General features: G+C 40.0%; 1 protein-coding gene across 1 annotated transcript; it reads right to left on the bottom strand.

Annotated features, from left to right (window-relative positions):
* Positions 1-3,359: 3,359 nt before the first annotated feature.
* On the bottom strand, positions 3,360-19,987 carry chrnb5b (cholinergic receptor, nicotinic, beta 5b). Its single transcript, XM_006781354.3, has 6 exons — positions 19,702-19,987; positions 12,038-12,183; positions 11,832-11,876; positions 10,089-10,198; positions 3,791-4,781; positions 3,360-3,610 (listed from the first exon to the last, which is right to left on the bottom strand). The coding sequence occupies exons 1-6, from the start codon at positions 19,751-19,753 to the stop codon at positions 3,446-3,448; spliced, it is 1,509 nt and encodes a 502-aa protein (XP_006781417.2). The 5' UTR covers positions 19,754-19,987; the 3' UTR covers positions 3,360-3,445.
* Positions 19,988-21,718: the final 1,731 nt, after the last annotated feature.

Here is a 21,718-nt window from a genome sequence, read left to right as displayed (position 1 = left end):
CTAGACTGCAGGCCGGCCAGTTCAGCACCTGAACTCTTTTAATATCAAACAATGATGTTACGTAATAAATGTGGCATGTGTGTGGCTGATATAACATTTGCAGGAAAATTACAGTGGCCCACTCAGTAGTACGTTTGCTGTACACACCAGTTTGTTTGTATTTCTGGTTTGGAAGAACAAATAAAAAATGTTAATAATAAATATGTTGGAGATTCTGTTTTCCAAGCTCCAATTGTTACTGAAAATTATATAATAATAGAATAACAGTAAATAATGACCAAGCTTTGACTCTGATTGTGTGAAATGTGATTATCTGTAACATGTACCCAAATATTTGCCTCTATCAGATACTTTAAAACCCAGATAAGTAGCTACTTTGTGATAAAGCATCATAATACAGACTTTCCAGATTTGTGACTGTGTGTATGTCCATTCATTCACCAGCTGTGTCTCTTCAGCAGTCATGCAGCCTCGCTGCCATCTTAAGCTAACAGAAGGTGAAGTTGCAAGGCCTGAGGATACGAGACTGTCTAATGAATCTGCAGTCAGCTGACTAATTTTAGCACTGACCCAGGACACACAGATCGCACACACTCCAGAAACTCCTGCTCAAAATTCTTTTCTTTTCTTTTGTACTTTCAGGTGAAATGATCTCCGACTATATAAGCAAAAAATCAAGAAGGAAGACAGAGAATGAGAATAAAAATGTCCCAGATAGAGAGAAACGCAAAAACTAAGGCATGTGGAAAAAAACCACAGGCTAGAGTGAATAGTGTAGATGGGATTCATGAGGCCTGCTTGTTGCTTTCATTAACCTTTATTGATTCATTTAGCAAGACATCAGGTCCCAACACATCCCCTTACTGTTAGACAAAACTCGGCATGTCACGTAACATGACTGTCTACTGGGAAGAAACATAGAAAGCATGTTTTCATTCAACCATCCACCAACAAATGAAATATGAAACAAATCAATCAAGCTGGATTAGATCAGTAAACCCTTTTTTTCCCAAGCTGACATTGGCAGCAGTGACCGACGAGTGCATTAGGAAGGTGAAACGTTATATAATACCTCTCAGAAATAACAGGATATGATTTCAAGTAATTCATCTGAGAACAGGCTGTAAAGTATACAATATGATGGCAGATGATGAAAGTGAAGCGACAGGCTGTTTGGTCATTTCATCCACGTCAGTGTGTATAAAATACTGTACAATATTATTGCTGCTGGTTTTTTGGTGATGGATGCTGACGAGCACTGCTTTTGACCGGCGTGCTGTACTTTTAAAATCCGCACGGCGACAAGCAACAGCTTCACAGTCATTGGTTTGGAGAATTTTTAGCACTATTTACCCGCCTTTATTTCAAACAAAGACGCACATGGATTTGATCAGCTTATCAAGTCAGCCTATAATCTGCACAGTGAGCTGTGTGAGCGTAAACAAAAGGTCGGTCGCCTCCCTCATACACACCTATCATTGTTATTTAAGCAGTCCAGCTGTCAGCTGTTTTGTGTCGGCTGTATATTGGTATTGGCAAAAGGACACAAGGGGAATGAGCATCTTCTGGGTGTCTTCACAAAGCAGATTCATCTTTTGCTTGCATGAGCGGTGTAAAGTCCTCATCCTAAAAATCAGCCGGTTTGTAAGATTTTCTTTCTCTTTGGGCTCTGTCACTCTTCAAGTTAACAAAATCAGCATCTGTACTGGTTTGTGCACATGCCAGTCCCAGTTACGTCCTGACACAGCCACTAGAATTATTTCTTGATTTGGACGCAGCGACACAGATAAGAAATAAATGGGGTGGAATATAAGTCCTGAGTTGTTGTTTGTGTAACCTTTACGAACAATGATAGTTCAGTCTCGTTTCCTGTAAAGATGTGTTTTCAAATATGCTACATTTCAGTCCTTTAAGAAAGATATTGACCCCTAAGTGATCAGATCAGGCTTAATATTTTATATTTAAACAGCATTTTGGTTAATTCTAACTTGGCTCTTGTTCTTTTCTAGTTTTCTTGTGAGAATGATACAAGAAAGGTATTAAGTATAATCCATTTTTAAAAAATTATGGGACGCTGTGTAAAATGTTAACATAAATAGAACAAAAAAATCATTTAAAATCTTTGTTTAACTAAAAATACTACAAAGTAGAAGCTAAAAATATGTGTTAAAAAGATTTATTTTTAACGTGGTACTAATAGCATGTTTCAGAGTTGTTTATTTTCTACTTTCTTTTATATTCTATCTAATATACATTACTATAAAAAGTACCCCGCCCCTTCCTGGTTTTAGTTTTCTGCATTTTGTAAAACTTTCATGTTTCAGAACATAAAACAAATTTTAATATTAGACAAAGATAACTCAAGTTATTCAGTGATGATTTAATTTATTAAGGGAAAAAAGTCTATCCTAACCCATGTGGCCTTGTGTGAAAAAGTAATTTCCCCCTAAACCTAAGAACTGGTTGTGCCACCCTTGGCAGCAAGAACTGCAATCAAGTATTTGCAGTAATTCGCATTGAGTTTTTTTTCTGGTAGGCCTAAGTATTCATCTATTACAGCAAGTTGTTCAGGTCCTGAGGCAGCAAAGCAGCCCCAGACCATCACACTGCCACCTGCTTTAACTGCAGGCATGATGTTCTGCTGTGTTAGCTTTACGCCCAATGTAAGTTTGGATTTACTATTTATTCAGGTTATTTAATATTAAAATCTTTTTAAAGCTCTGAAATATTTAAGTGTGAGAAATATGCAAAAAAAAAGAAAAAAGAAAGAAAGAAATCAGAAAAGGGAGAAGCAGTTTTCCCAGCATTGTTTTGCAGTAAAATTCCTTTTGTTTCATAATGCTCCAAACTGTTGTGGTCCATCCAGCACTCACATTCTTAAAGCAAAGTGATGCTGCAGGTAAAGGTATAAAGGCTGTTGCCTTGTTTTACTGAATGGTATGCTGCCTGGTGGTTCACGCACGAGCCATTGCACTGCTACAGCCATGGCTGTCTGCACGCATTTGTTTATAGGGATTAGTGAAAGTGTGGCTGATACAAGAGGCTACACCCAGACTTGTGCTGCCTCTCCAAAATGAGAATACAACCACATTTTGCATAGCATCCCAACCTTTTAGATAAAGGTATTGAAGTAAATATTGTGACAGATAAAAAACACAAAAAAACACCTTGGGTTATGTTTTTTTCTTAATTTTTTTCTGTTATAAAGGTTGGGGTGGCAGATCCTCTGAAATAAAACAATCACAGCCCCTGTGTGAATGGCAGATGAGTTGATTATAGGACTGCGGGGGTATGTGTAAGGTTCAAAAGGCAGAGCAGGGAAGGGGAGGAGGAAATGGAAAGGCTAAAATGCATCCTTTCCCAGTCAGAGTGAGGTGAGAGGCGGACATATGACTTTATGTGTTAAAATCTGCTTCGGGAAATAAAAAGTCACTTCTGAGTCACATCAAGTTTCAGATTTATGATCCACGTCCTCAACAATGGGGGTGTTATAACTCTGAAAAAGAGGTTGCATGAAGAGCCCCATCGTCCCAACTACACACACAAACACAAAGATCCACAGGAAAAGACGGTCGATAACCATCGCCACGTATTTCCAGTCTTCAATGATCTGCAGAGACATAAAGACGTTGGATATTAACCACTTGTGTTCATGAGTCTGAACTAAAGTGAACTGAGATTCAGGTAACAAGTGATTATGATTAAACCTTACAAAAGAAAGAAGTATTCTTATATATATATTAGCATATAAATCATGATATAGATCCGATTACTTCTTCCAAACACCTACCCCTTCATCATCATCCTCACTCTTCATCTTCTCCGCAATATAACGTACTCCATCCACTGCATCCTCCACGTCAATGTTGCTCTTGAGCGTCATCCTCTTCCTGAACTCTGTGTTCTCTGAGCAGTCACTGACCCTCCAGCCATAGCGCTTGGCTGACTCCTCATTGACAAAGAAGGATGAGGAGGAATCAGCCATTCCCACAGAGCTTCCACCTCCAACTTCTGTTCCACACTGCTTCCGGTCAGAGTACTTCTGCTTCTGGTGTTTTTTCCGGAACCGTTCACGGATGTTGGAACTTCCTGGTCTCCGCATGAAGAGGAAAGAGGGGAGCCGGTACAGAAAGACACGCTTGACCCATGGAGGCATGGTGTGCGTACTGGGTGACCGATGGTGCACGTTGAGCACGCAAACGCTGGTGACAATAGAGAAGGTGACCAGCACCATTGTAAACATTAGGTACTTCCCAATCAGAGGCACTGCTAGAGACGTAGGTGGCACAATCTTTGAGATAAGGAGTAAAAACACAGTAAGGGCCAGGAGGACTGAGATACAAAGAGTCATCTTCTCACCACAGTCTGATGGGAGGTAGAAGACAAGAATAGCCAGCGACGTGATCAGGATGCAGGGAATGATCAGGTTGATGGTGTAGAAGAGAGGTTTTCTCTTGATAATAAAATCATAAGTAATATCCAGGTATCTGATATCGTTAGGGTCTTCATTCTTGCGTCCAGGCAGTGAAACAATATCCCACTCACCACTAGGTTTGAAGTCATCGCGTGAGGCGTAATCACTGAGGAGGATGAGATCGATCTCCGTGTGGTCGTAGGTCCAAGAGCGAAACTTGAGAGTGCAGTTCTGCTGGTCAAAGGGAAAATCACGGACTTCGATTTTACAGGCCGACTTGTAGATCGCTGGTGGGAGCCAGGCCACTTCACCATTATTGGAGACCAGAGCGTTGGAGTAGAAGGAGACTTCATATGTCCCATCAGCACTGAGGAAAAGGCAGGAGATGAGATAAAGTCAGTAAAGTCAAGCACTCACAAAAAGATTGCCCATATCACATCATTTAAACCAGTGCTTCTTTGTATTTGAAGGAGCCAGCTGAGGCGCTTCATGCGTACTCACAAAGATACGCCAACTGAAACAAGACAACACTCAAGGACACTTGAGTGTTTTAATGCAAATCATTTTTGCTTAATTTTATAGGTAACTTGATTTCCTTAGACAGACAAAACTGTGAATAAAAACGAAAAATAATTCCTAAAATAAAGTCTCCGCTGTTTACCCCATTTCACCCAGAATAATGTGCTTTCTGTGGAAATCTATGATTCGGACACAGAGTTAGATAGATAGAGCATGCTCTGCTCTTTCAGTGAAGAAAAAATAATCCTCTTGTGAGAGTTTGTACTTCTTAACAAACACACCTATGTACAGTATGTTCATTTTCTTATTTCCAAAATGCTTTCAGGCAGTGATGTGGTTTTGGTGGTATGAGTTGCTGAAGCCACATTCAAACAAAATTACTTAATGAACTTAAATTAAAGTCAACAATAAGCGTTAATTACTGTGTAAATAAAATAATTGATCCTATAATGATTGATAATCTGGTATCTGATCATTCTTCAATATCACTGATATACCCAACTCTGCCTTTTTACAACATTTGGCTGTTTCAGTCTGATAATGGCTATTGTCAGATTTTAATTAACATTGTGCTTTGTTATACAGCTGCACACTTTTAGCTGCAGTTAATAAGAAACACTGTGCTGTGGGACACTCGTCAATATCCCATCACATTTATTAAAATAGCCTTTTATTCTCTGAATAAAGTCAAGAAATCCTGTTACAGACTTTTAGCACGAGACAAACATGGTTTTTAAGTTAATTCATTCACCGAATGCTGAGTAAAAGATTGCCTGACTGCTACCACAAGGCTGCAGAGGTGACGCATGCAACAGTTTGAAGTCCAAAGGATGCATTTAGCATCTCAAGGGAAGAGCTTGGCCTGGGACACATGCTGGCATCAAGGCAACACCTGTCCCTCACAACTCAAATCTGCTGAGACTGACTTTTTTCTTCATCTCATCAGGACTGCAGGGGATGCATTATAAATAAGTGGCCTATCAATTATAAAGTGGGTCAGGAATACAACCATCCCACTTGCCTCTAATGCTTTGGGGCTGCTGTGTATATCCAGACTAATAAAAAATGCAGAGGCCCCACCTGCTTACTGTGACCTCAGGTCTCCCAAAGTTAGACCTCAACCTGAAGTTACCAAACAGCGATAGATAGATGACCTCTCACTGGTCTCTTAAGCTATTATGCTCTTCAGGTTGTCCTTCAGCTGATGAGCAATCTCCATTCATAAAATTTGAATGCCTGCAAGCACAAGGTCAAAACACAAGAACAGTTCAAACAACTGTAAGACTCAAGCTTAGGGGTTACAGTAGCTGAGAGAACAATCACGCGTGTTTTCTGAGGTTTCATTTCAAACTCAAGTTTCTCTTTTTATCTTTTACTTTAGGAACTTTTCTCCATGTTGGCCTAAAAGCCAAAGTTCAATCATAAAACACCATGAGCCGATGAAAATCATGACTCAGAGTTCAAGAACAGTTGTTGGAGATTTTGTCATGACACAAGAGGTTGTTTTCATGTAAATTATTACATAAGTTAAGGGGAAACTTGGATAAATCTGGGAAGAGAATAAAAAACAGCTGCTTGTCCTTCATTAGCAACACTGAGATGCCCTAAAACAAGGTTTCCAAACCCTAAATGCTCAGTAGATACCTCAGTACCCTGCAGCTTCAGGAGTGCGTTTTAGAGCGTGTGTGGTGTGGTTTCTTAAAAAGATGCTCTTGCTCTTAGATAACCTTTTTAACTGCAATGTTAACTGCAAGTTATTGCATACACATGTAATAATTCACTACTTTTATTCAGTGTAAAAGTGAATTAATGCATGTACACTGTACACTGTTGGCTTTATTCACTGTAGAAAGATAAATGCATGTACACTGCTGGTTATTGATGCTCCTTTAGTATAGTGACATAGACTATGGTTAATTTTTAACTTTTCACTTTTAAGCTGGAGTGTGGGTATGTTAAGTGCAAGGCAATGACAAATGAGTTCACACAGTGCTGATTAATCAGAGTCAAGGAAATCTCTTGTAGTTGCTCTTACACTAATCAGGCATAACATTATGAGCACTGACAGGCAACATGAGTATCACTGACTTCATCACAGCACTTGTTAGTAGGTGGGATAGATTAGCGAGCAACATTTTATCCTCAAAGGTGATGAGGTACGAGGAGGAAAAATCGGCAAGTGTATGGATTTGAGCGAGTTTGATGTAGGTGACTGGGTCAAAGTATCTCCAAAGTGCCAGGTCTTGTGGGTTGTTCCCTGTTTGCTGCGGTCAATATCTATCAAAAGTGGTCTGATGATCCATGATGAAGCAGAGACAAGGTAACAGCAGCTGAGGGTCACTGATGCACATGGACAGCTAAGGCTGGCCTGTGTGGTCCAATCCAACAGACGAGGTGCTGTAGCTCAAATTGTCAAAAAAAAAAAGTTCATGCTGGTTCTGATAGAAAATTGTCAGAAACACAATTGATTGCTGTTTTTTGCGCGTGTATCTTCACAGCCACAGACTAGTCAGGGTGTCCATACTGAAAGTGACAACAATGGACACGTGAGCATCAGAACTAGACCATGGAGCAATGGAAGAAGGTGGCCTGGTCTTTCGTTTACATCCCGTGGATGGCCGGGTGCGTGCCATGCTTTGGGCAATGTTCTGCTGGGAAACGTTGGGTCTTGCCATCCATGTGCATATTTGACACATACCACCTAGCTAAGCATTGTTGTAGACCATGTACACCCTTTCATGGAAATGCTTTTCCCTGATGTCTCTGGCCTCTTTCAGCAGCATAATGTGCCCTGCCTCAAAGCAAAAATGGTTCATAAATGAGCTTGAGGTGTTGACTTGGTCTAAATTGTCTAAGGAGCTTGGAAAGAAAAGTGTCTGGACTTCTTTAAGTTGCTTCAATTTCAAGCAACTTAAAGAAGTCCAGACGCTTTTCTTTTCAAGCTCCTTAGACTACAATGACCTGGATGACTGAGAACCTTCACAGACTTGGTCTAAATTGTGCAGATATCAATCCAATCAAGCAACTGGGAAATGTGCTCAACAACAAGGTCATGAATGCTCCAATCACAACTTACTGGACTTAAATATCACAGAGAGCTGGGGAACAGCTGCAATCACAGCATTGTCAGATGGTGAAAGATGTTCCCTTAGGCCTCCTCCTCGATTCAGAGATGGTCTTTCCCTTTTCATGCAAATCTTACTTTCGCCATCTTACAATGCTGTGATTGCGGCCATTCCCCAACTCTCTGTGAATGGTACTTATGGTCTTTGATCGATGGGCTTTAATCAGTGGTTGTTGATCATTGGTCATGAGAATTTGCATATTAACAATCAAGGAACTGACCTACCAGCCCATTGTGCAAATGTACTATTTGTAAGGTTGGGGAAACCTGCAGTCGCCAGAGACAGAAGAAGTCACTTGATTGACTGACGAAACTTTTCTCCCACTGAAAACGCTACGTCCAGATGAACAGGATCAACCTTTTGGGATTTACTTACCTGGATGACTGAGCATGCATCAAGACACTGCAGAAATTAGTTTATTAAATCCTGTGGCGGGAAAGTGGAGAACGCATACAAAATGATTTCTGATGCTGCAAACAAAAAAGAAATTCATCTTTCAAATGAAACATTATGGTCTAATGAATAAAACCATTAACAGGAAACAAAGCAGATTACCACTACTGTGGTTTTTCCTCATCGTAAGCCCACACCAACCGTGGGCTCAGTGTAATTATTCCTGCAGCCTAAAGAGGCAGACACAGCTTTCACACTCATATTAACTTTCTGCAACAACTGTTCTTAAATTCAGAAATAAAATTACTTTTACTATTCAAAGAATTATATTCTCAAATTATTTCTCCTATGGGCAGGTAGAAAAAACAGTACCTATTTATGCATGCTTGTGCAAAACTGCTTGACTGTGTCAAGCAAACAACATATCAGGAATTAACCTAAAGTGCAGGTTTCTGGAATGTGGCCCAGAGAGAAGCTGTACAGGCACGGGGAAAACAGCAAACTTAACACAGAAAAGCCAGATGAAAAAACCTCTGATCACCACACAAAACAAAATTCAGCAAAAACTCAAACTGCATTTGGCTATGATGCTTTTGTTCTGTGGTACAACAAAGGAAGGACTTTCACATTGAATACATTTTAAACGGGGAAAATCAACAGTTAATGTTTTTCAAGAAACTAACAGATGGAGATGAGACCCATCTGCTGACCTATATGGGTGACAGACGACGTGATGTTCACAGGCCTTTGCGTCTGTCAACCGATTCTTAAGTGAATAAGAGCAGTGCAGCTTATTTCTCCGGGTTCCTCTGTTTTTTACAGTGCAGAAGTACTGATGTATTGATTTTTCCCTGCAGCCATTTTCCCGAGTTACAAGATAAATTCCAGATGTGCCAAGATATTCTCACCTCATCATTTTGTATACCTGTGCTCGCAGTACAAAACAATCAATAATGTACAAGGATATCCTGCTCTCCAATGTAACTAAGTTGGAAAGTCTGGATTTCTGTGTTTCTGTCAACACAGCAGTTGCAGAATTGCGCGGGAATAAATCTGAAGCTTTTCTTTCCAATCATAAACAAACTGCAAATGTTTACAGGAAGTCTAAAAAACCAGAAAGGTAAACATTTAGTGTAGTGTGAAGCAGTCTCTACTGCATACTGCAAGGTTAACCTCAAATGGAGCAGTGAATATTGATTAAAAAATAATATTATTCAAGTGCACCAAAACTGGTGACCTTACGGATTAACACTTAAGAGATAAAAACAAATTGTTTTACTCTGTCTACAGCCTGATTCTACCATTCTAATTCATAATCTCCTTGTGTGAATGACTCATACGCTCTCTAACATTCAAACAGTCTTCATTATTATCAGACTATCTGCAGACGCTCCATACAATGCCATTAAAAAATTGTTGGTTCATTATTCACTATTTATTAACCTAAAAGAAGTGACAAGTGGGCTAAAAATGAGATAGGAGGATAGACTGAGTAAGAGGATAGAATTGGAAAGCTTTTAGGGAAATGGGGCTTTTGTAAATATTAAAGTGAAGTTACTCAAGCTTTCTGTCAGTTCCTACTTTCATCACTTAGTTTTACACACACATTTATTGCGTCTGTCACAAAGAGGACATACTTGTTGTAAAGGACAATGTCAGGCAACCAGATGTGTTGTGACGGGAGTCGGATTTTCTTGATTCCCTCGTACTCTTCAGGATCCCACATTAATCTGTAGTCATTCCAACCCTGGTGTAGAAAGGCACGTAAGGGCATGCATGAACATACAAGTAAACAATTAAAATCAAGAGCCACATACAGTTATGGTCACAAGTTTACAAATATTTATTATGGGCTTGAATGTTGTGGTAATTTGAGGCTTTTTTTGGGTAGTCATCAACAAGCTTCTGGCATAATTCTGGCCACTATTTCTGCCAGAACTGATAGAGTGGAGGGAAATTGTTTGGTTTCCTGGCACGACTCTTCCAAGAGTAGTCCCCAGAGTTTCAGTACCTTAAAGGTAGACTGCTAAATCCACTCCAAAACCAGCTGTGATGTGTGTTTGGGATTTTTGTTAGAACACAGCGTTGTCTCCAAGTTTCAACCATCTAGCTGCTGATTTGAGGCGACGCTGAAGAATTTGGAGGTAGTCCTTCTTTATTATTGCATCCAGTTTGTGCAACAGTACCACTGGCAGCAAAACTGTCCCAGAGCATAATGCTACCACCACCATACTTGACAGCTGGTATATTGTTCTTAGGTATTAAAGCCTCACCTTTATTCCTCCAAACATAGTTCTTGTCAATGTGGCCAAAAAGCTCAATCTTTGTCTCATCTAACCATAGAATATTTCTCTAGAAGACATTCGGCCTGTCCTTGTGGGCAGCTGCAAATTTCTGTTGAATGTGAAAGTGTTCATTTTGGAGCCGAGGTTTCTTTGTTGATTATAATTTCAGTCCATGGTAACTTCAGTGTGAACAGTGATGCTGGTGTTCCAGCAACGTCCAGTTCATGGCAGGTTTGATCCTTTGTGATTCCTAGCTTGTTCCTAAACATGCTAACTAATTTCCTCTCATCTTAGGGTGACTGTGTGGATTAGAGGAAATCCAAAAAAAAAAATTCATACTTGTGCACCCAATTCTTGTTTTTTCTTAATTATTAAAGATGTATGTGACACTCTAGAAAACAGTTCAGTGAAGTCATTAAAAGCCCAAAATTACCATGGTATTCATGCCCATGATTTCTGACAAAAAGAGACATCTATCATTAACTACGTGAATACATACAAATGCATTTAAAGAACATGTCACGGTCCGCGGGGCAGACCATGTGTGAGTGAGGGAGGGCCCAGGCATGGACACAGGCAAGGAGACAAAACTGAACTTTAAACGAAACCCAAGGCTTATAGAAAGGCAAACCAAACAGCAGGGACAGTGGTTAACCTAAACTAAAACCTAAACTGGAGAAACTAAGAACAACGAAAACTATGACTACGACGACTGTGACAACTATGAACAAGACCTGTGCTGGACCGTGAAGGAACTATGAAATATATACTAGAACAAGCAACATGAACATGACCATGACCTGCACAGAGTCTTGAAAAAACACTGGACATGACCTGAGGGAAGAAACACAGACGGGGGGGACAGCAACCATGGAACACAGGAACCGAAACCAAAAGACTAGAAAAGATAAAAAATGACTAAATCAAAGTTCAACAATGATACAAAAACTCAACTGACCCAGGACCATGACAGTACATTTATAATTGTAGTGGTTCATGCACTGATATTAGACCCTAATGGTCAAATTTTTTAATTGGTCCGATCCTCGGAAACAAACAAACAAAAAATAATGAGCAAGGTGCTTTGACACTAACCTGGGTGAGCCAACAGTTGGTGGTCATGATCTGCTCCCTCTCATTCTGAAACACAGACATGGGGAAATTCTTAAAGCAGTGGCTCCACTGACTCTTCTTATTAACAACAACCAGGTTAATGTGTTCCCCAGTCATTTGACATTAGTAGGGTATGCCTCTTTGCTCACAGCATGTGAGGTTCTGGGTTTGTTTGTGTGTTTTCTTACCACATTGATCAGCTGGGCTAGAGACACCTGGATGTAAATGGTGACCTGCTGGCTGGTGTTGATAGCTGGCCTGATGAGTTTGTTGTAGCGCTCTGGTGACAACAGGTGATTCACCAACCGTTCCTCTACCTCCGCACACAGGATAGCTGCACACACAAATACGCACACAGGGGGAAAACAGTCAGAAGTACACTACAGAGGATATCACAACTCATTACAACCCATTATAACCTCCTATCAAAGGCATGTTAGAAAAGTGCTAAGCACTGACTAATGACTGTGATATGACAAGCAAGTGTGAGCACAGTCTAATACAACACTGGTTCCACTCTGTAAATGAAAAGCAAACAGTAATTGGACTGGTTCTTATTGAGTATTTTTCTACCTTTAATCTGAACTCTATGCAACATCGTTCCACATCTGTTCTTTCTGTCTAATATTCACTCCAATGAAGCTTTAGGATCAACTTGGGGTTCAATAACTTGCCCAAAGATACTTTGGCATGCAGACTGGCACAGCTAGGGATCAAACCACCAACCTTCCAACTAGCAGTTCACCTCCTCCACCTCCTGAGCCACAGCCACATCAAAATAAAAAAAAAACCCACAGCTGGCTTATTTTAGCCGATCCCTCCTTAAGTTTGTCTCGTTGTGCATCTCTGGACTGTTTCCAGAACTATTGTGTACAGTCTTCATCTGTTTTCTTAAAATAAATTAGCTCCAATTTTATAAAGTAAAAAATAAATTGCATTACTAAGAATGAACATATTCCATATTTCTTCCTCATACGTAATGGTAGCTACTCCAGTTTATTCTGTTTCACGGAGCTAAATGTCCTCTGGCTATCATACAGTCAGAATGTCAAGAATAAGCCAGACTTATTCGTAATTTCATCATCTCAGTCGAGTGCTTGTTGTGATGATGCAGCCAGATCAAGCTTACAGTAAGCACATCTTTACTACCGTGCAGCTTAAGTTATTGGGTACAGTGAACTGGGGCCTCATGTAGACCTTGAATTTAACACAACCTTGAGCTAAAATTTACAGCAGAATAAGCCGTTGTTTGGTTGACCATCCATTAACTTTACTTTGAGTCTCCTGCAGTAAATACCTTCTTGTTTGCAGCCCTGCATTTTGGTGACTATAAAATATATCTGTATGCAATTAAAGCATTTTAATGACCACTAACTCACTCACGATTCACATTTTATTTCAGTGGGACTTGAATGAGAAAACACAGATGCCCAAAGCTCTAGCTGGTGAAGCGATGTTTAAATCTTGTGTTGTCAGGTTTCGGCTGCAGTGATGCAGCCCGCTGCATGCTCTCATGCGCTCGTGTGTATGTGTCATGAGTGGGAGTGTTACTGTCTCACAAACAGATCACATGTAATTGTATTCAGTCACAATTCAATACACAAACACAAAAACATAAACAAGTTTTGCACCAGCTCAAAGCACCTCATGCCCAGACATTTCATCATATAAACTACTGACTGTATATTCAATTTTAAGAGGAATAAATATTGGTGTTTTTTAAGAAATAAATACTAAATAAAGAAAATATTATGGATGACTTATCGCATATCTGTTCTGTTTTATGTTTAACTGCAATTTAAGAAGCCATTGTCTTTTGTGCTGCCACACAAACACATAAATTTCCATTTAAAAGCTTTCTATGCTGTCCTGTTTTGTCCTGAACGTGTTGCTTCCTGGTATGATTTGCCTTGTGTGTTTTTATGTTATTTGAGGTCTGGGAGGCTTTTGTGGCAGCATTTTTTTTCTGTGTGTGCCTCATAAATAAACTTTGCTTGACATGACTGTTGGCTATGCGTTTTCTGCTTACAAGACAGTGTATACAGGAGAATGACGAGCAGGGGAAAGTGAATTGTATTAATGCTTTGCAAATCTCAGCCCAAAGCAACATAAACTACCAGCTTCAAAAAAACATGTTACATAGTACATGTTGAATCTTAACCTTTATCCTAAAAGTACAAACAAAACACCAGAGAACCAGAAAAGTAAATAACGGGGTTTGTGTCAGTGTCTTAATGAAGAGTAACGCTGCCAGTCCTCTATTATGCAGTGGTGTCTGTTTAGATGAGTCATCTTTGGCTTTGCCAGACACAAAGCAGGTAAACTGTGATCTGCCTTTGCCTGGCCAAAGCAAGTAACACTGAAGTTGCGAAGAAGCAAGTCAAAATATCATAGCAGTGCCCTCAGCCTCCTATTAGTTGCACCTGTGGTTAAAGTTTGAAAATCCTAGGTAATTTTCACCAAAACTGACCTCTGAACCAAGATTTTTATTAGATGTGCCTTGTTCTCTATGACATACCCCTTCAGCCTTTTACTGCTGAGGGGCAAAAACAAATTGCTGTTTGAAACACAGTATATTTAAACAACTTTAGCACTGAAATCTATTTTCTAACCATATTCTACCCCATAATGGCATTGTGCATCGACTTAGAAGAACACACCTGTTCAGGCACTTCACTTGTATAGCTTTGCGGCCATGCTCTCAACTGTCTTGTCAAGATATACTCAAGAAACCAATATGTTTTGAAACATGTCAGAATCGGACTGAAAATAAGAGGATGTGAGCTTTAAAGGCAGGTGACAGAAGAAGAGGTATATGCTACACTTGGTCACTTTACATTAACCTTCAGACAGGAGACAGGAGAAGTGTCCGGTGTCTGAGCGACTATGACAAGAAACCCCGAAGGTAAACCTCCTCAGAGACAAAAAGCTGCGTCTGTCAGGATTAGACGGAGAGGAGACTCGTGCCAGGAGAAGAGGACAATAGAGACACGACAACATACAATGGAAACATCAGAGCGTGAGACAAAACAATTCCCAGATTAGTATAATCATCAGATAAAATTAAATAGGATCATGCTATATTATGGTGATGAGTAATAACAGGGATTTATGAGTTTCATTTTTAAAGGGATTAAAGCCTGACAACAATTCACTGTTTACATGCAATAAACAGCCGTGTGGGGCCAGCTTCTACTTCTAATTAAAATCAACTTGTTATCAGATTTTGGTGGCCTTCAGCTCTTCTGATTTCAGAGTTTGAAAGTATCACGTACCAGAAAATCAGTCTTGGATTCTTATGTTGAGACTGAGTTTTTGGTTCCTGTTAATTTTATTGTTATTTTTATGTTAAAATTTTAGTCCTGTGTCCTTTGCTGTTTTTAGTGTCTGGTTATTCCAGTGTTGAGTGTTTTGGTTCAGATCTTGGTTTTTATTGGTTGTAGTAGTTTTAAATCCCTTAGTATTTCCCGTCTCTTGTCCACTCTCTCATGTCTTTCCATTAGCACCTACACACAGGGGTTTGTTATTCATGTCTGTGTTTAGTATTTTGTCTTTTGGTTACTTCCTGTTAGTTTTTGGCGCTACTTTCTGTTTTTAACCTCCTTTGTGGTGATCAGCCCCACAGTAAGAGGATAGTCTGACTGCTTTAAGCAGGCAAATAACACACAGCACATGACTTCACTGTACTCGAATGGCCTCCATGGATGTGGTGGAGCAGGAGATTCCCATCGTAGATGTCCAGCTGGGAAATCTACTGAATCCATGTGATGCTCTCGTGTCAAAATGGGCCAAAATCTGTGAGGAATGTTTCCAGCACCTTGTTGAATCTATGCCACGAATAATTACAGCAGTTTTGAATGCAAAAAGAGTTACAGGAAGGTTTACCTAACAAAGTGACCAGTGAGTGTATAGTCCTGTCTTACTCTTGTTACAGTGTCTGTTTTTGCTGTCCTGCTTGGCTCCTGCATGTTTTCTTTGTTATGTTCTTTTGATTTTCATATTTATTGTTCTTTTTGTATTCGCTCAGTACTTTTGATCAATGACTCAACCTCAAATGTCATATATGTGAGTCCTCAGTCTTATACTCTTTACAGATTCATTTTATTTTATTTTTGTTTCTATTTGTTAATTATCACATTTGCTTTGCATGTGATTCTATTTATAGGACGCAACAAATAAAACATGTTTAAAAACAGCTTATCCCAGCACAGAAATAAAGTTCCAGTGAAAGCAATTTTGTTGTCAGATGGGGCAATTCAAGTTAAGCACTGCCAATAAACTATTTCCCACAACTGTTTTAAGATTATAAAGACACAGTATTTTTTTTTAGAGAAGTCTTTCAGTCTGCAGCTCTCACAGTTACTTTGAAATATAACATTTTATTGCTATCGTGACTAAAATCATTCTCATCGCCTTCTTTATTTGCTCTAAGTGTTTCAATCTTTCTGAAGCAGAGAACAATCAGTAAAAAAGTCATTTGGAGCAGGAGCAATAGACAAAATTCAAACACATCTATACACTATACAAAAAGAGCATTGTAGTAGAACAAAGTGAAATAACTAAACAGATGTGGTTTCTAATTTGAATGCACAGTTTTGTAGCTGTTTGACCCTGACGCGTTACTCCTTCTCTAGTGACTTCAGCTTGTGGCTGTTCCATGGCTGCACTCTGATTTTAGCCTGAGAGAAACAAGAAACGTCGCATTGCCTTAAAAATGTAAAGAGGCAGTATAAAAATAAATCCAGCACAAAACATGAACAAACTGGGAAAGACAATTTGCTTCATGTGTCTGAAAATGATGAAGAGATGCGATATAGATGGTGGGTTCGACGGTAATGGCTAAAATGGTAGATGATGCTAAAATAAGATGCGGATACGGCTTAAGTAGAGATGGAGCGGGAGGGAGTCTACCAACAGGTCTCATCACACATGTATGCACACACACTCCTGTCTGCCTCACTGCACTCTCCACACCTCAATAATTCATTACCGCTAAAATAAAAATGCCATCATCTAACTTGCGCGGAGACGCAGACACAATCAGAGATTAGTCTCCCAGTCTTTCTCGCTCGCATAAAATCAACGCCGTTTCCATCACAACATGGAAATAATTATAAAACAAACAAAAACAAGCTTTCAGGCGTGCCGCTGAGTTTGAGTGATGCAGATGGACAGAGAGGTTGTGTCATCAGTCAAGAGTGAAGAGAGGGGAGGAAAAAACAATTCTACATCCTGTAGGTTTCTTTTCAGGTTAGTGAATTATTCAGCGTGTTACCATCTGCAGTGGCCTTTCAGAGGCCAAAACAATTTAGGCTTCAGCTGTCTTTGGTTTTACTCAGGATGCTGTCCATATCAGTCATGTTATAAAATACAGGCCTGCGTGCATACACATCCACAGAGTCTCACATCCACGCATTTCATATTGTTCGTAGCAAATCTACTGCCTGAGAGATTTTTGTGTTTTTGGCGCCTCGTGGGATTTCTTTTACTTGTTTTGCCCCAAACTTTTCCTCATCCCAGACAGTCCTTCTGTCTGTGAGAATAAAACAAATTCTCTTATTACAATGATTTTCTTTTAATCTGTCACAGTCTCTCCCTCGTGTCTTTCTGTCCTGCTTTGCTCTTTTGTTCACAGCGTGACAGGAACATGTGCAGATTTAGGAAGAGAGACAGCAGATGCAGTAAAAGTGCCTTTCTTTTGCGCTCAGCTCGCTCAGTGTCACCTCTAAGTGGAAGCATTGCTTAGGTGTGCACCACCTGGTGCCGCTTTCATTTTTTCTTTTTGCTTTGCAAAGCACTTCGATACATCTTTTCATCGGCATGCATCTCTCCTTCAAAGCGCAGCATCCAAACAATCCTGCCAACGCAATGACTAATAGTTTACTATGAAGTGTTGACTCAGTGATGCTGGGCCCTGCTGGCGAGATATACATCTGCAGTTATGAGAAACCAGTTTTAAAGTCATGAGAAACTACAAGCACAAACTAGGAGCTGCACAATTCTGCCCACTCACGTATAATGCATCACACATGAGCTACAGAGAAGCAGAATCAGGGTATGGTGATGCTGATGGTTTCGTGAAATATGTTAAAGATCTTGCAAGCCTACAATGAGCAAAACATCTCATAGCATAGCTGTAGCACACATTAGCACTGTGCATTTACTGCAAATGATCCTGAGAGCACAGAAGGCAGAGAAATGTGTGATGCAGCACTGAAAATATTAGATAAGTTGCAGTATAGGAAACAAACAAAGTGTGAAAATATGGAGTAAGGCAGAAAAGATGGTGTGCAGGAACAGAGACACAGAGTGAGAACGGTAGGGAAGCCAACACAATGGAGCAAATGCATCCCAGCAGAGTGGCTGACTGGATTTCGTCCTTTTAGAGTTGGAGCCATGAGAATGTTTGGTTGAAGTGACAGACTCATACAGTGAATCACCGGCAGACAGAGCACAGGTGACACTGAATAAGTTACAGAGAACAAGCAAGTCTGAAACCATGAACTTCACTTTTGTACTTTTTTAAATAATATGAATGCACTTAGCTAATGCTGCTTAATTTATTAGCTGTTTTACTGAATACTCAAAAAAATTAAAGTGACTTTCTTTTTGAACTTACAACATGTTTAATATTGAGATTTTTATTAATACAGCAACTGATGAAATACACGAGGAGGTAGAGCAGGTCATCTACTAATTGCATGCTTGGTGTTTTGATCCCTGGTTTCCCCAGTCTGCATGTCAAGGTATCCTTGTATCCTTGTGCGTATGAGTTTGTGTGATTGTCAGATAGAAAAAAGTGTTTGTATGAATGTGTGACTGAGGCATGTTGTATAAAGCGCTTTGAGTGTTCAATCAGAGTAGAAAAGAATCAGCACATTTACCATATTCCCCCGTATGAATTCATATTATCTGCGCACAGCATACTTTTCTTCCAGTAACAACACACCCTATTCATGGCAGGGGGGCAAATTAAACCCTCAGTTACTGAATTTAATTCCACTGCAGTAGTTGTAACACTGTTTTTCTATCTCTCTGTCTATCTGAACTGGAGAAGCAAACACAATGGGTACTGGGGTTTGCCTGGTAGAGCTGCACATTGATCCAATTTCAGCACCACTGACAGCTCAATAATAGATTCCTCCTGCCTGATTTAGGACCTCATAAGTTACTTTACTTGACTGTTGGTGGGGAGATCATCTGATAGGTGTGATGTAAGTTAAAGTAAGCAAACTCTCAATTTAAATGTCTGCTATTGTTATCAAAGTGTCTTTTTCACTTACTGGCAATGAAGGCATTTCATGTAGGTTAAAAGCAATAATTGTATCTGCACTTACAACCACGCAGTCAGCTGTTTCGCGAGTTCTCTTCAAAGCATGGTGCCAGATTTGTTATTTAAATTACAGGCTATGAAGTCTTGAACCAAACTAAAATGAGTGATGAATGCTCCTTACTCAGATTTCACACCCTTGCCCTTAAAATGCAAATGTAATTAAAACTCCGTGGGGTTTCTGCCTAAACGACAAGCGTGTTAGTTAATTGAAGCGTGCAGAAAAATCACGTGCTAAAGGGTTTGACGCATGGAAATGCCGCTACTTATCCCCACTGGCCTGCTTTCCCGAGACTACAAGGTAAAAGTGTGGCTTAACCATGTTTCCAAGAAATTAAACCCCTTAGGAAAGCACTTATCAGCAACTAAATCCATCACTTATCAGACCTGTTATATTAACTGGCATGCATTTGTGTAAGAGAGGGTGTGCAATTTTGCAATGGCCAACCCAAGCCAGATTTTAAAGCCCAATAAAGTAAAGTCTCCCGTCCCGTTCCGAGAGGATTGGAAAGGATTACTCACTTGTCACGGTGAAAATCAGGAGAGCCAGGGCTGCTTTCACCGGGGCTGCCATCTCTTCCTCCCCTCCAGTGCGGCACACACACGAAAACTTGCAGATGAAGAGTATTTCCCGCGTTTTCCTCTTCTCTGCGCTCACTTTGCAGTAAGTAAAGTGTGAAACCAAGAAAAAAAAAAGAAAGACAATTAACAGGGTGGATTACAACGGTTTCATTGCGAGCGGTGAGTGAGGGTCGGGGATATTGAAAAGAATACCGATTGCTGTTAGAACCGAGAGATAAAGAGGCTGGATGCTTTCTGCCAGAGCGCACCGACTGTACCGCTGGTCCTAGAGCTGTGATTGCGCGCAGTGGAAACCGGCTGTAGAGATCAGAGCCCCCCTTACAAACAGCGCTTTCTTTGGGAAAGTGAGTTGAGGAGCTAGCGGGAATACGTCAATCCCGTTATCGCCAAAGCAGCCATTCTTAAGATAAAAGATTTAAGTACCCCGGTGACCGCATCGCCCTGCCCGCCCCAGTGCGCTCACTGACCGGGCGTCAGTTTCGCTCTGCACCTCCTTGATCGACTCAGTTTAACATGTGTGACAACAAACAGGAAGCGATAACGGTTAGAAACCCCCCAGGGAAGATACACCCCCGAACCAACCTTATCTCTTCCAGTAGATGGAGAATTCAAAGTGGAATTTTACTTTGTAAAGTTGTTGTTAAAAGTAGAGAAAAAATAAAGTAAATATTTTAATTAATTAAATTATGATTAAATGTAGTTAATAACACTGAAGCAGGTTCTTGGAAGTAAAACAAAAGTCTTGTTGCCCCTGTTAGCATGTATATATAAAATCCTGGAAGGCTGCCACTTGCAGTAAGACAAAATGAGCTTATAGGATATTCATCTGTCTTTCTCCCACTGGGCAGTCAAAGGTCAGGGCCCACTAAAAGATAACTCAATAAAGGTTATCATGGAGAGATTCAGAAACCACACAGCTTTTGTCCAAATCCACATTTGCTCTGAACACCAGTTTCACCAGTCAAATACAAAACAACCGGAACAACTTTCTCAAGTCTGACTCAGAGTTTCTGAGGGAGGCTGGAGCTTATCCCAGCTCTCAAAAGGTAAGATTGGGATTATAGATTATACCGGTCAACAAGGTCAACAAAGGGACAAACATAACACTGTCACATCCACACCTACAACCAGGTTTTAGAATCACCAATTAACCTAACATGCATTTCTTTGGATTGTGGAAAGAAGCTGGAGTCCCCAGAGAAATTGCACGGGGATCAATAAAATCATTCACCACTGTCAGTCATCATCAAACCAGCTGTGTGATTTCACCAAAACACAAAGATACAGAAATTAAAAAAAGAGAAAATCCCACTGACTTTATCAAATCTGTTTCCTCACAAAAATCTGAGAGGAAGAATTCAGATATATTTGATCTGTGGCTTAATAAGTCAACTATAGTTATCTTACAGTGGAACTGGCCTCAGCTGGTGGGTCTATGGGTCTGGTTTGTGTGTGTGTAATGAGAATGGAAAAGCTGCAGGCTTCTTGAGTCTGCACACATCAGTGAAGTGTAACTACCCAGAACTCCCTTTGGTGATGTGAGAGGAGGAGAGGGCAGAAGGAAGACGTGGTCTTAAATTTGCTAGACAAAACGACTCCAGCTAATTACATGGACAGAGAGGAGGAGGAGGAATAAGACAGGAAACAAAGAGGGGGAAATGAAAAAAGCTGATTGAAGATCATATATTCAATGTGAATTAAAGGTAAGATTTTTTTCCCAAGAATTAGTGGAGGAGATGGATCACAGTTTCATGCCTTAAGCAAGACCTGGGGATTCTCCAACATCAGCGAAATTTTCAAAATAGTATATTTAAAGATCACTAATGTAATTCACACAGTAATGGTTTAAAAAAATAGTATGAATTAAAAAAAACTCAAGATGTGCTATCAGCTCCTGACACGTTATGCGATCATTTCAAACTTATTTGAGCATCAGACAAAGAATTTTCACACTTAC

This window comes from Neolamprologus brichardi, chromosome 2 (assembly GCF_056152115.1).
Source record: "Neolamprologus brichardi isolate AB-2024 chromosome 2, ASM5615211v1, whole genome shotgun sequence".
Classification (NCBI taxonomy): Eukaryota; Metazoa; Chordata; class Actinopteri; order Cichliformes; family Cichlidae; genus Neolamprologus; species Neolamprologus brichardi.
Note: the sequence above shows the minus strand (reverse complement) of the source record. Positions and strands in the feature narration are given on the sequence as shown.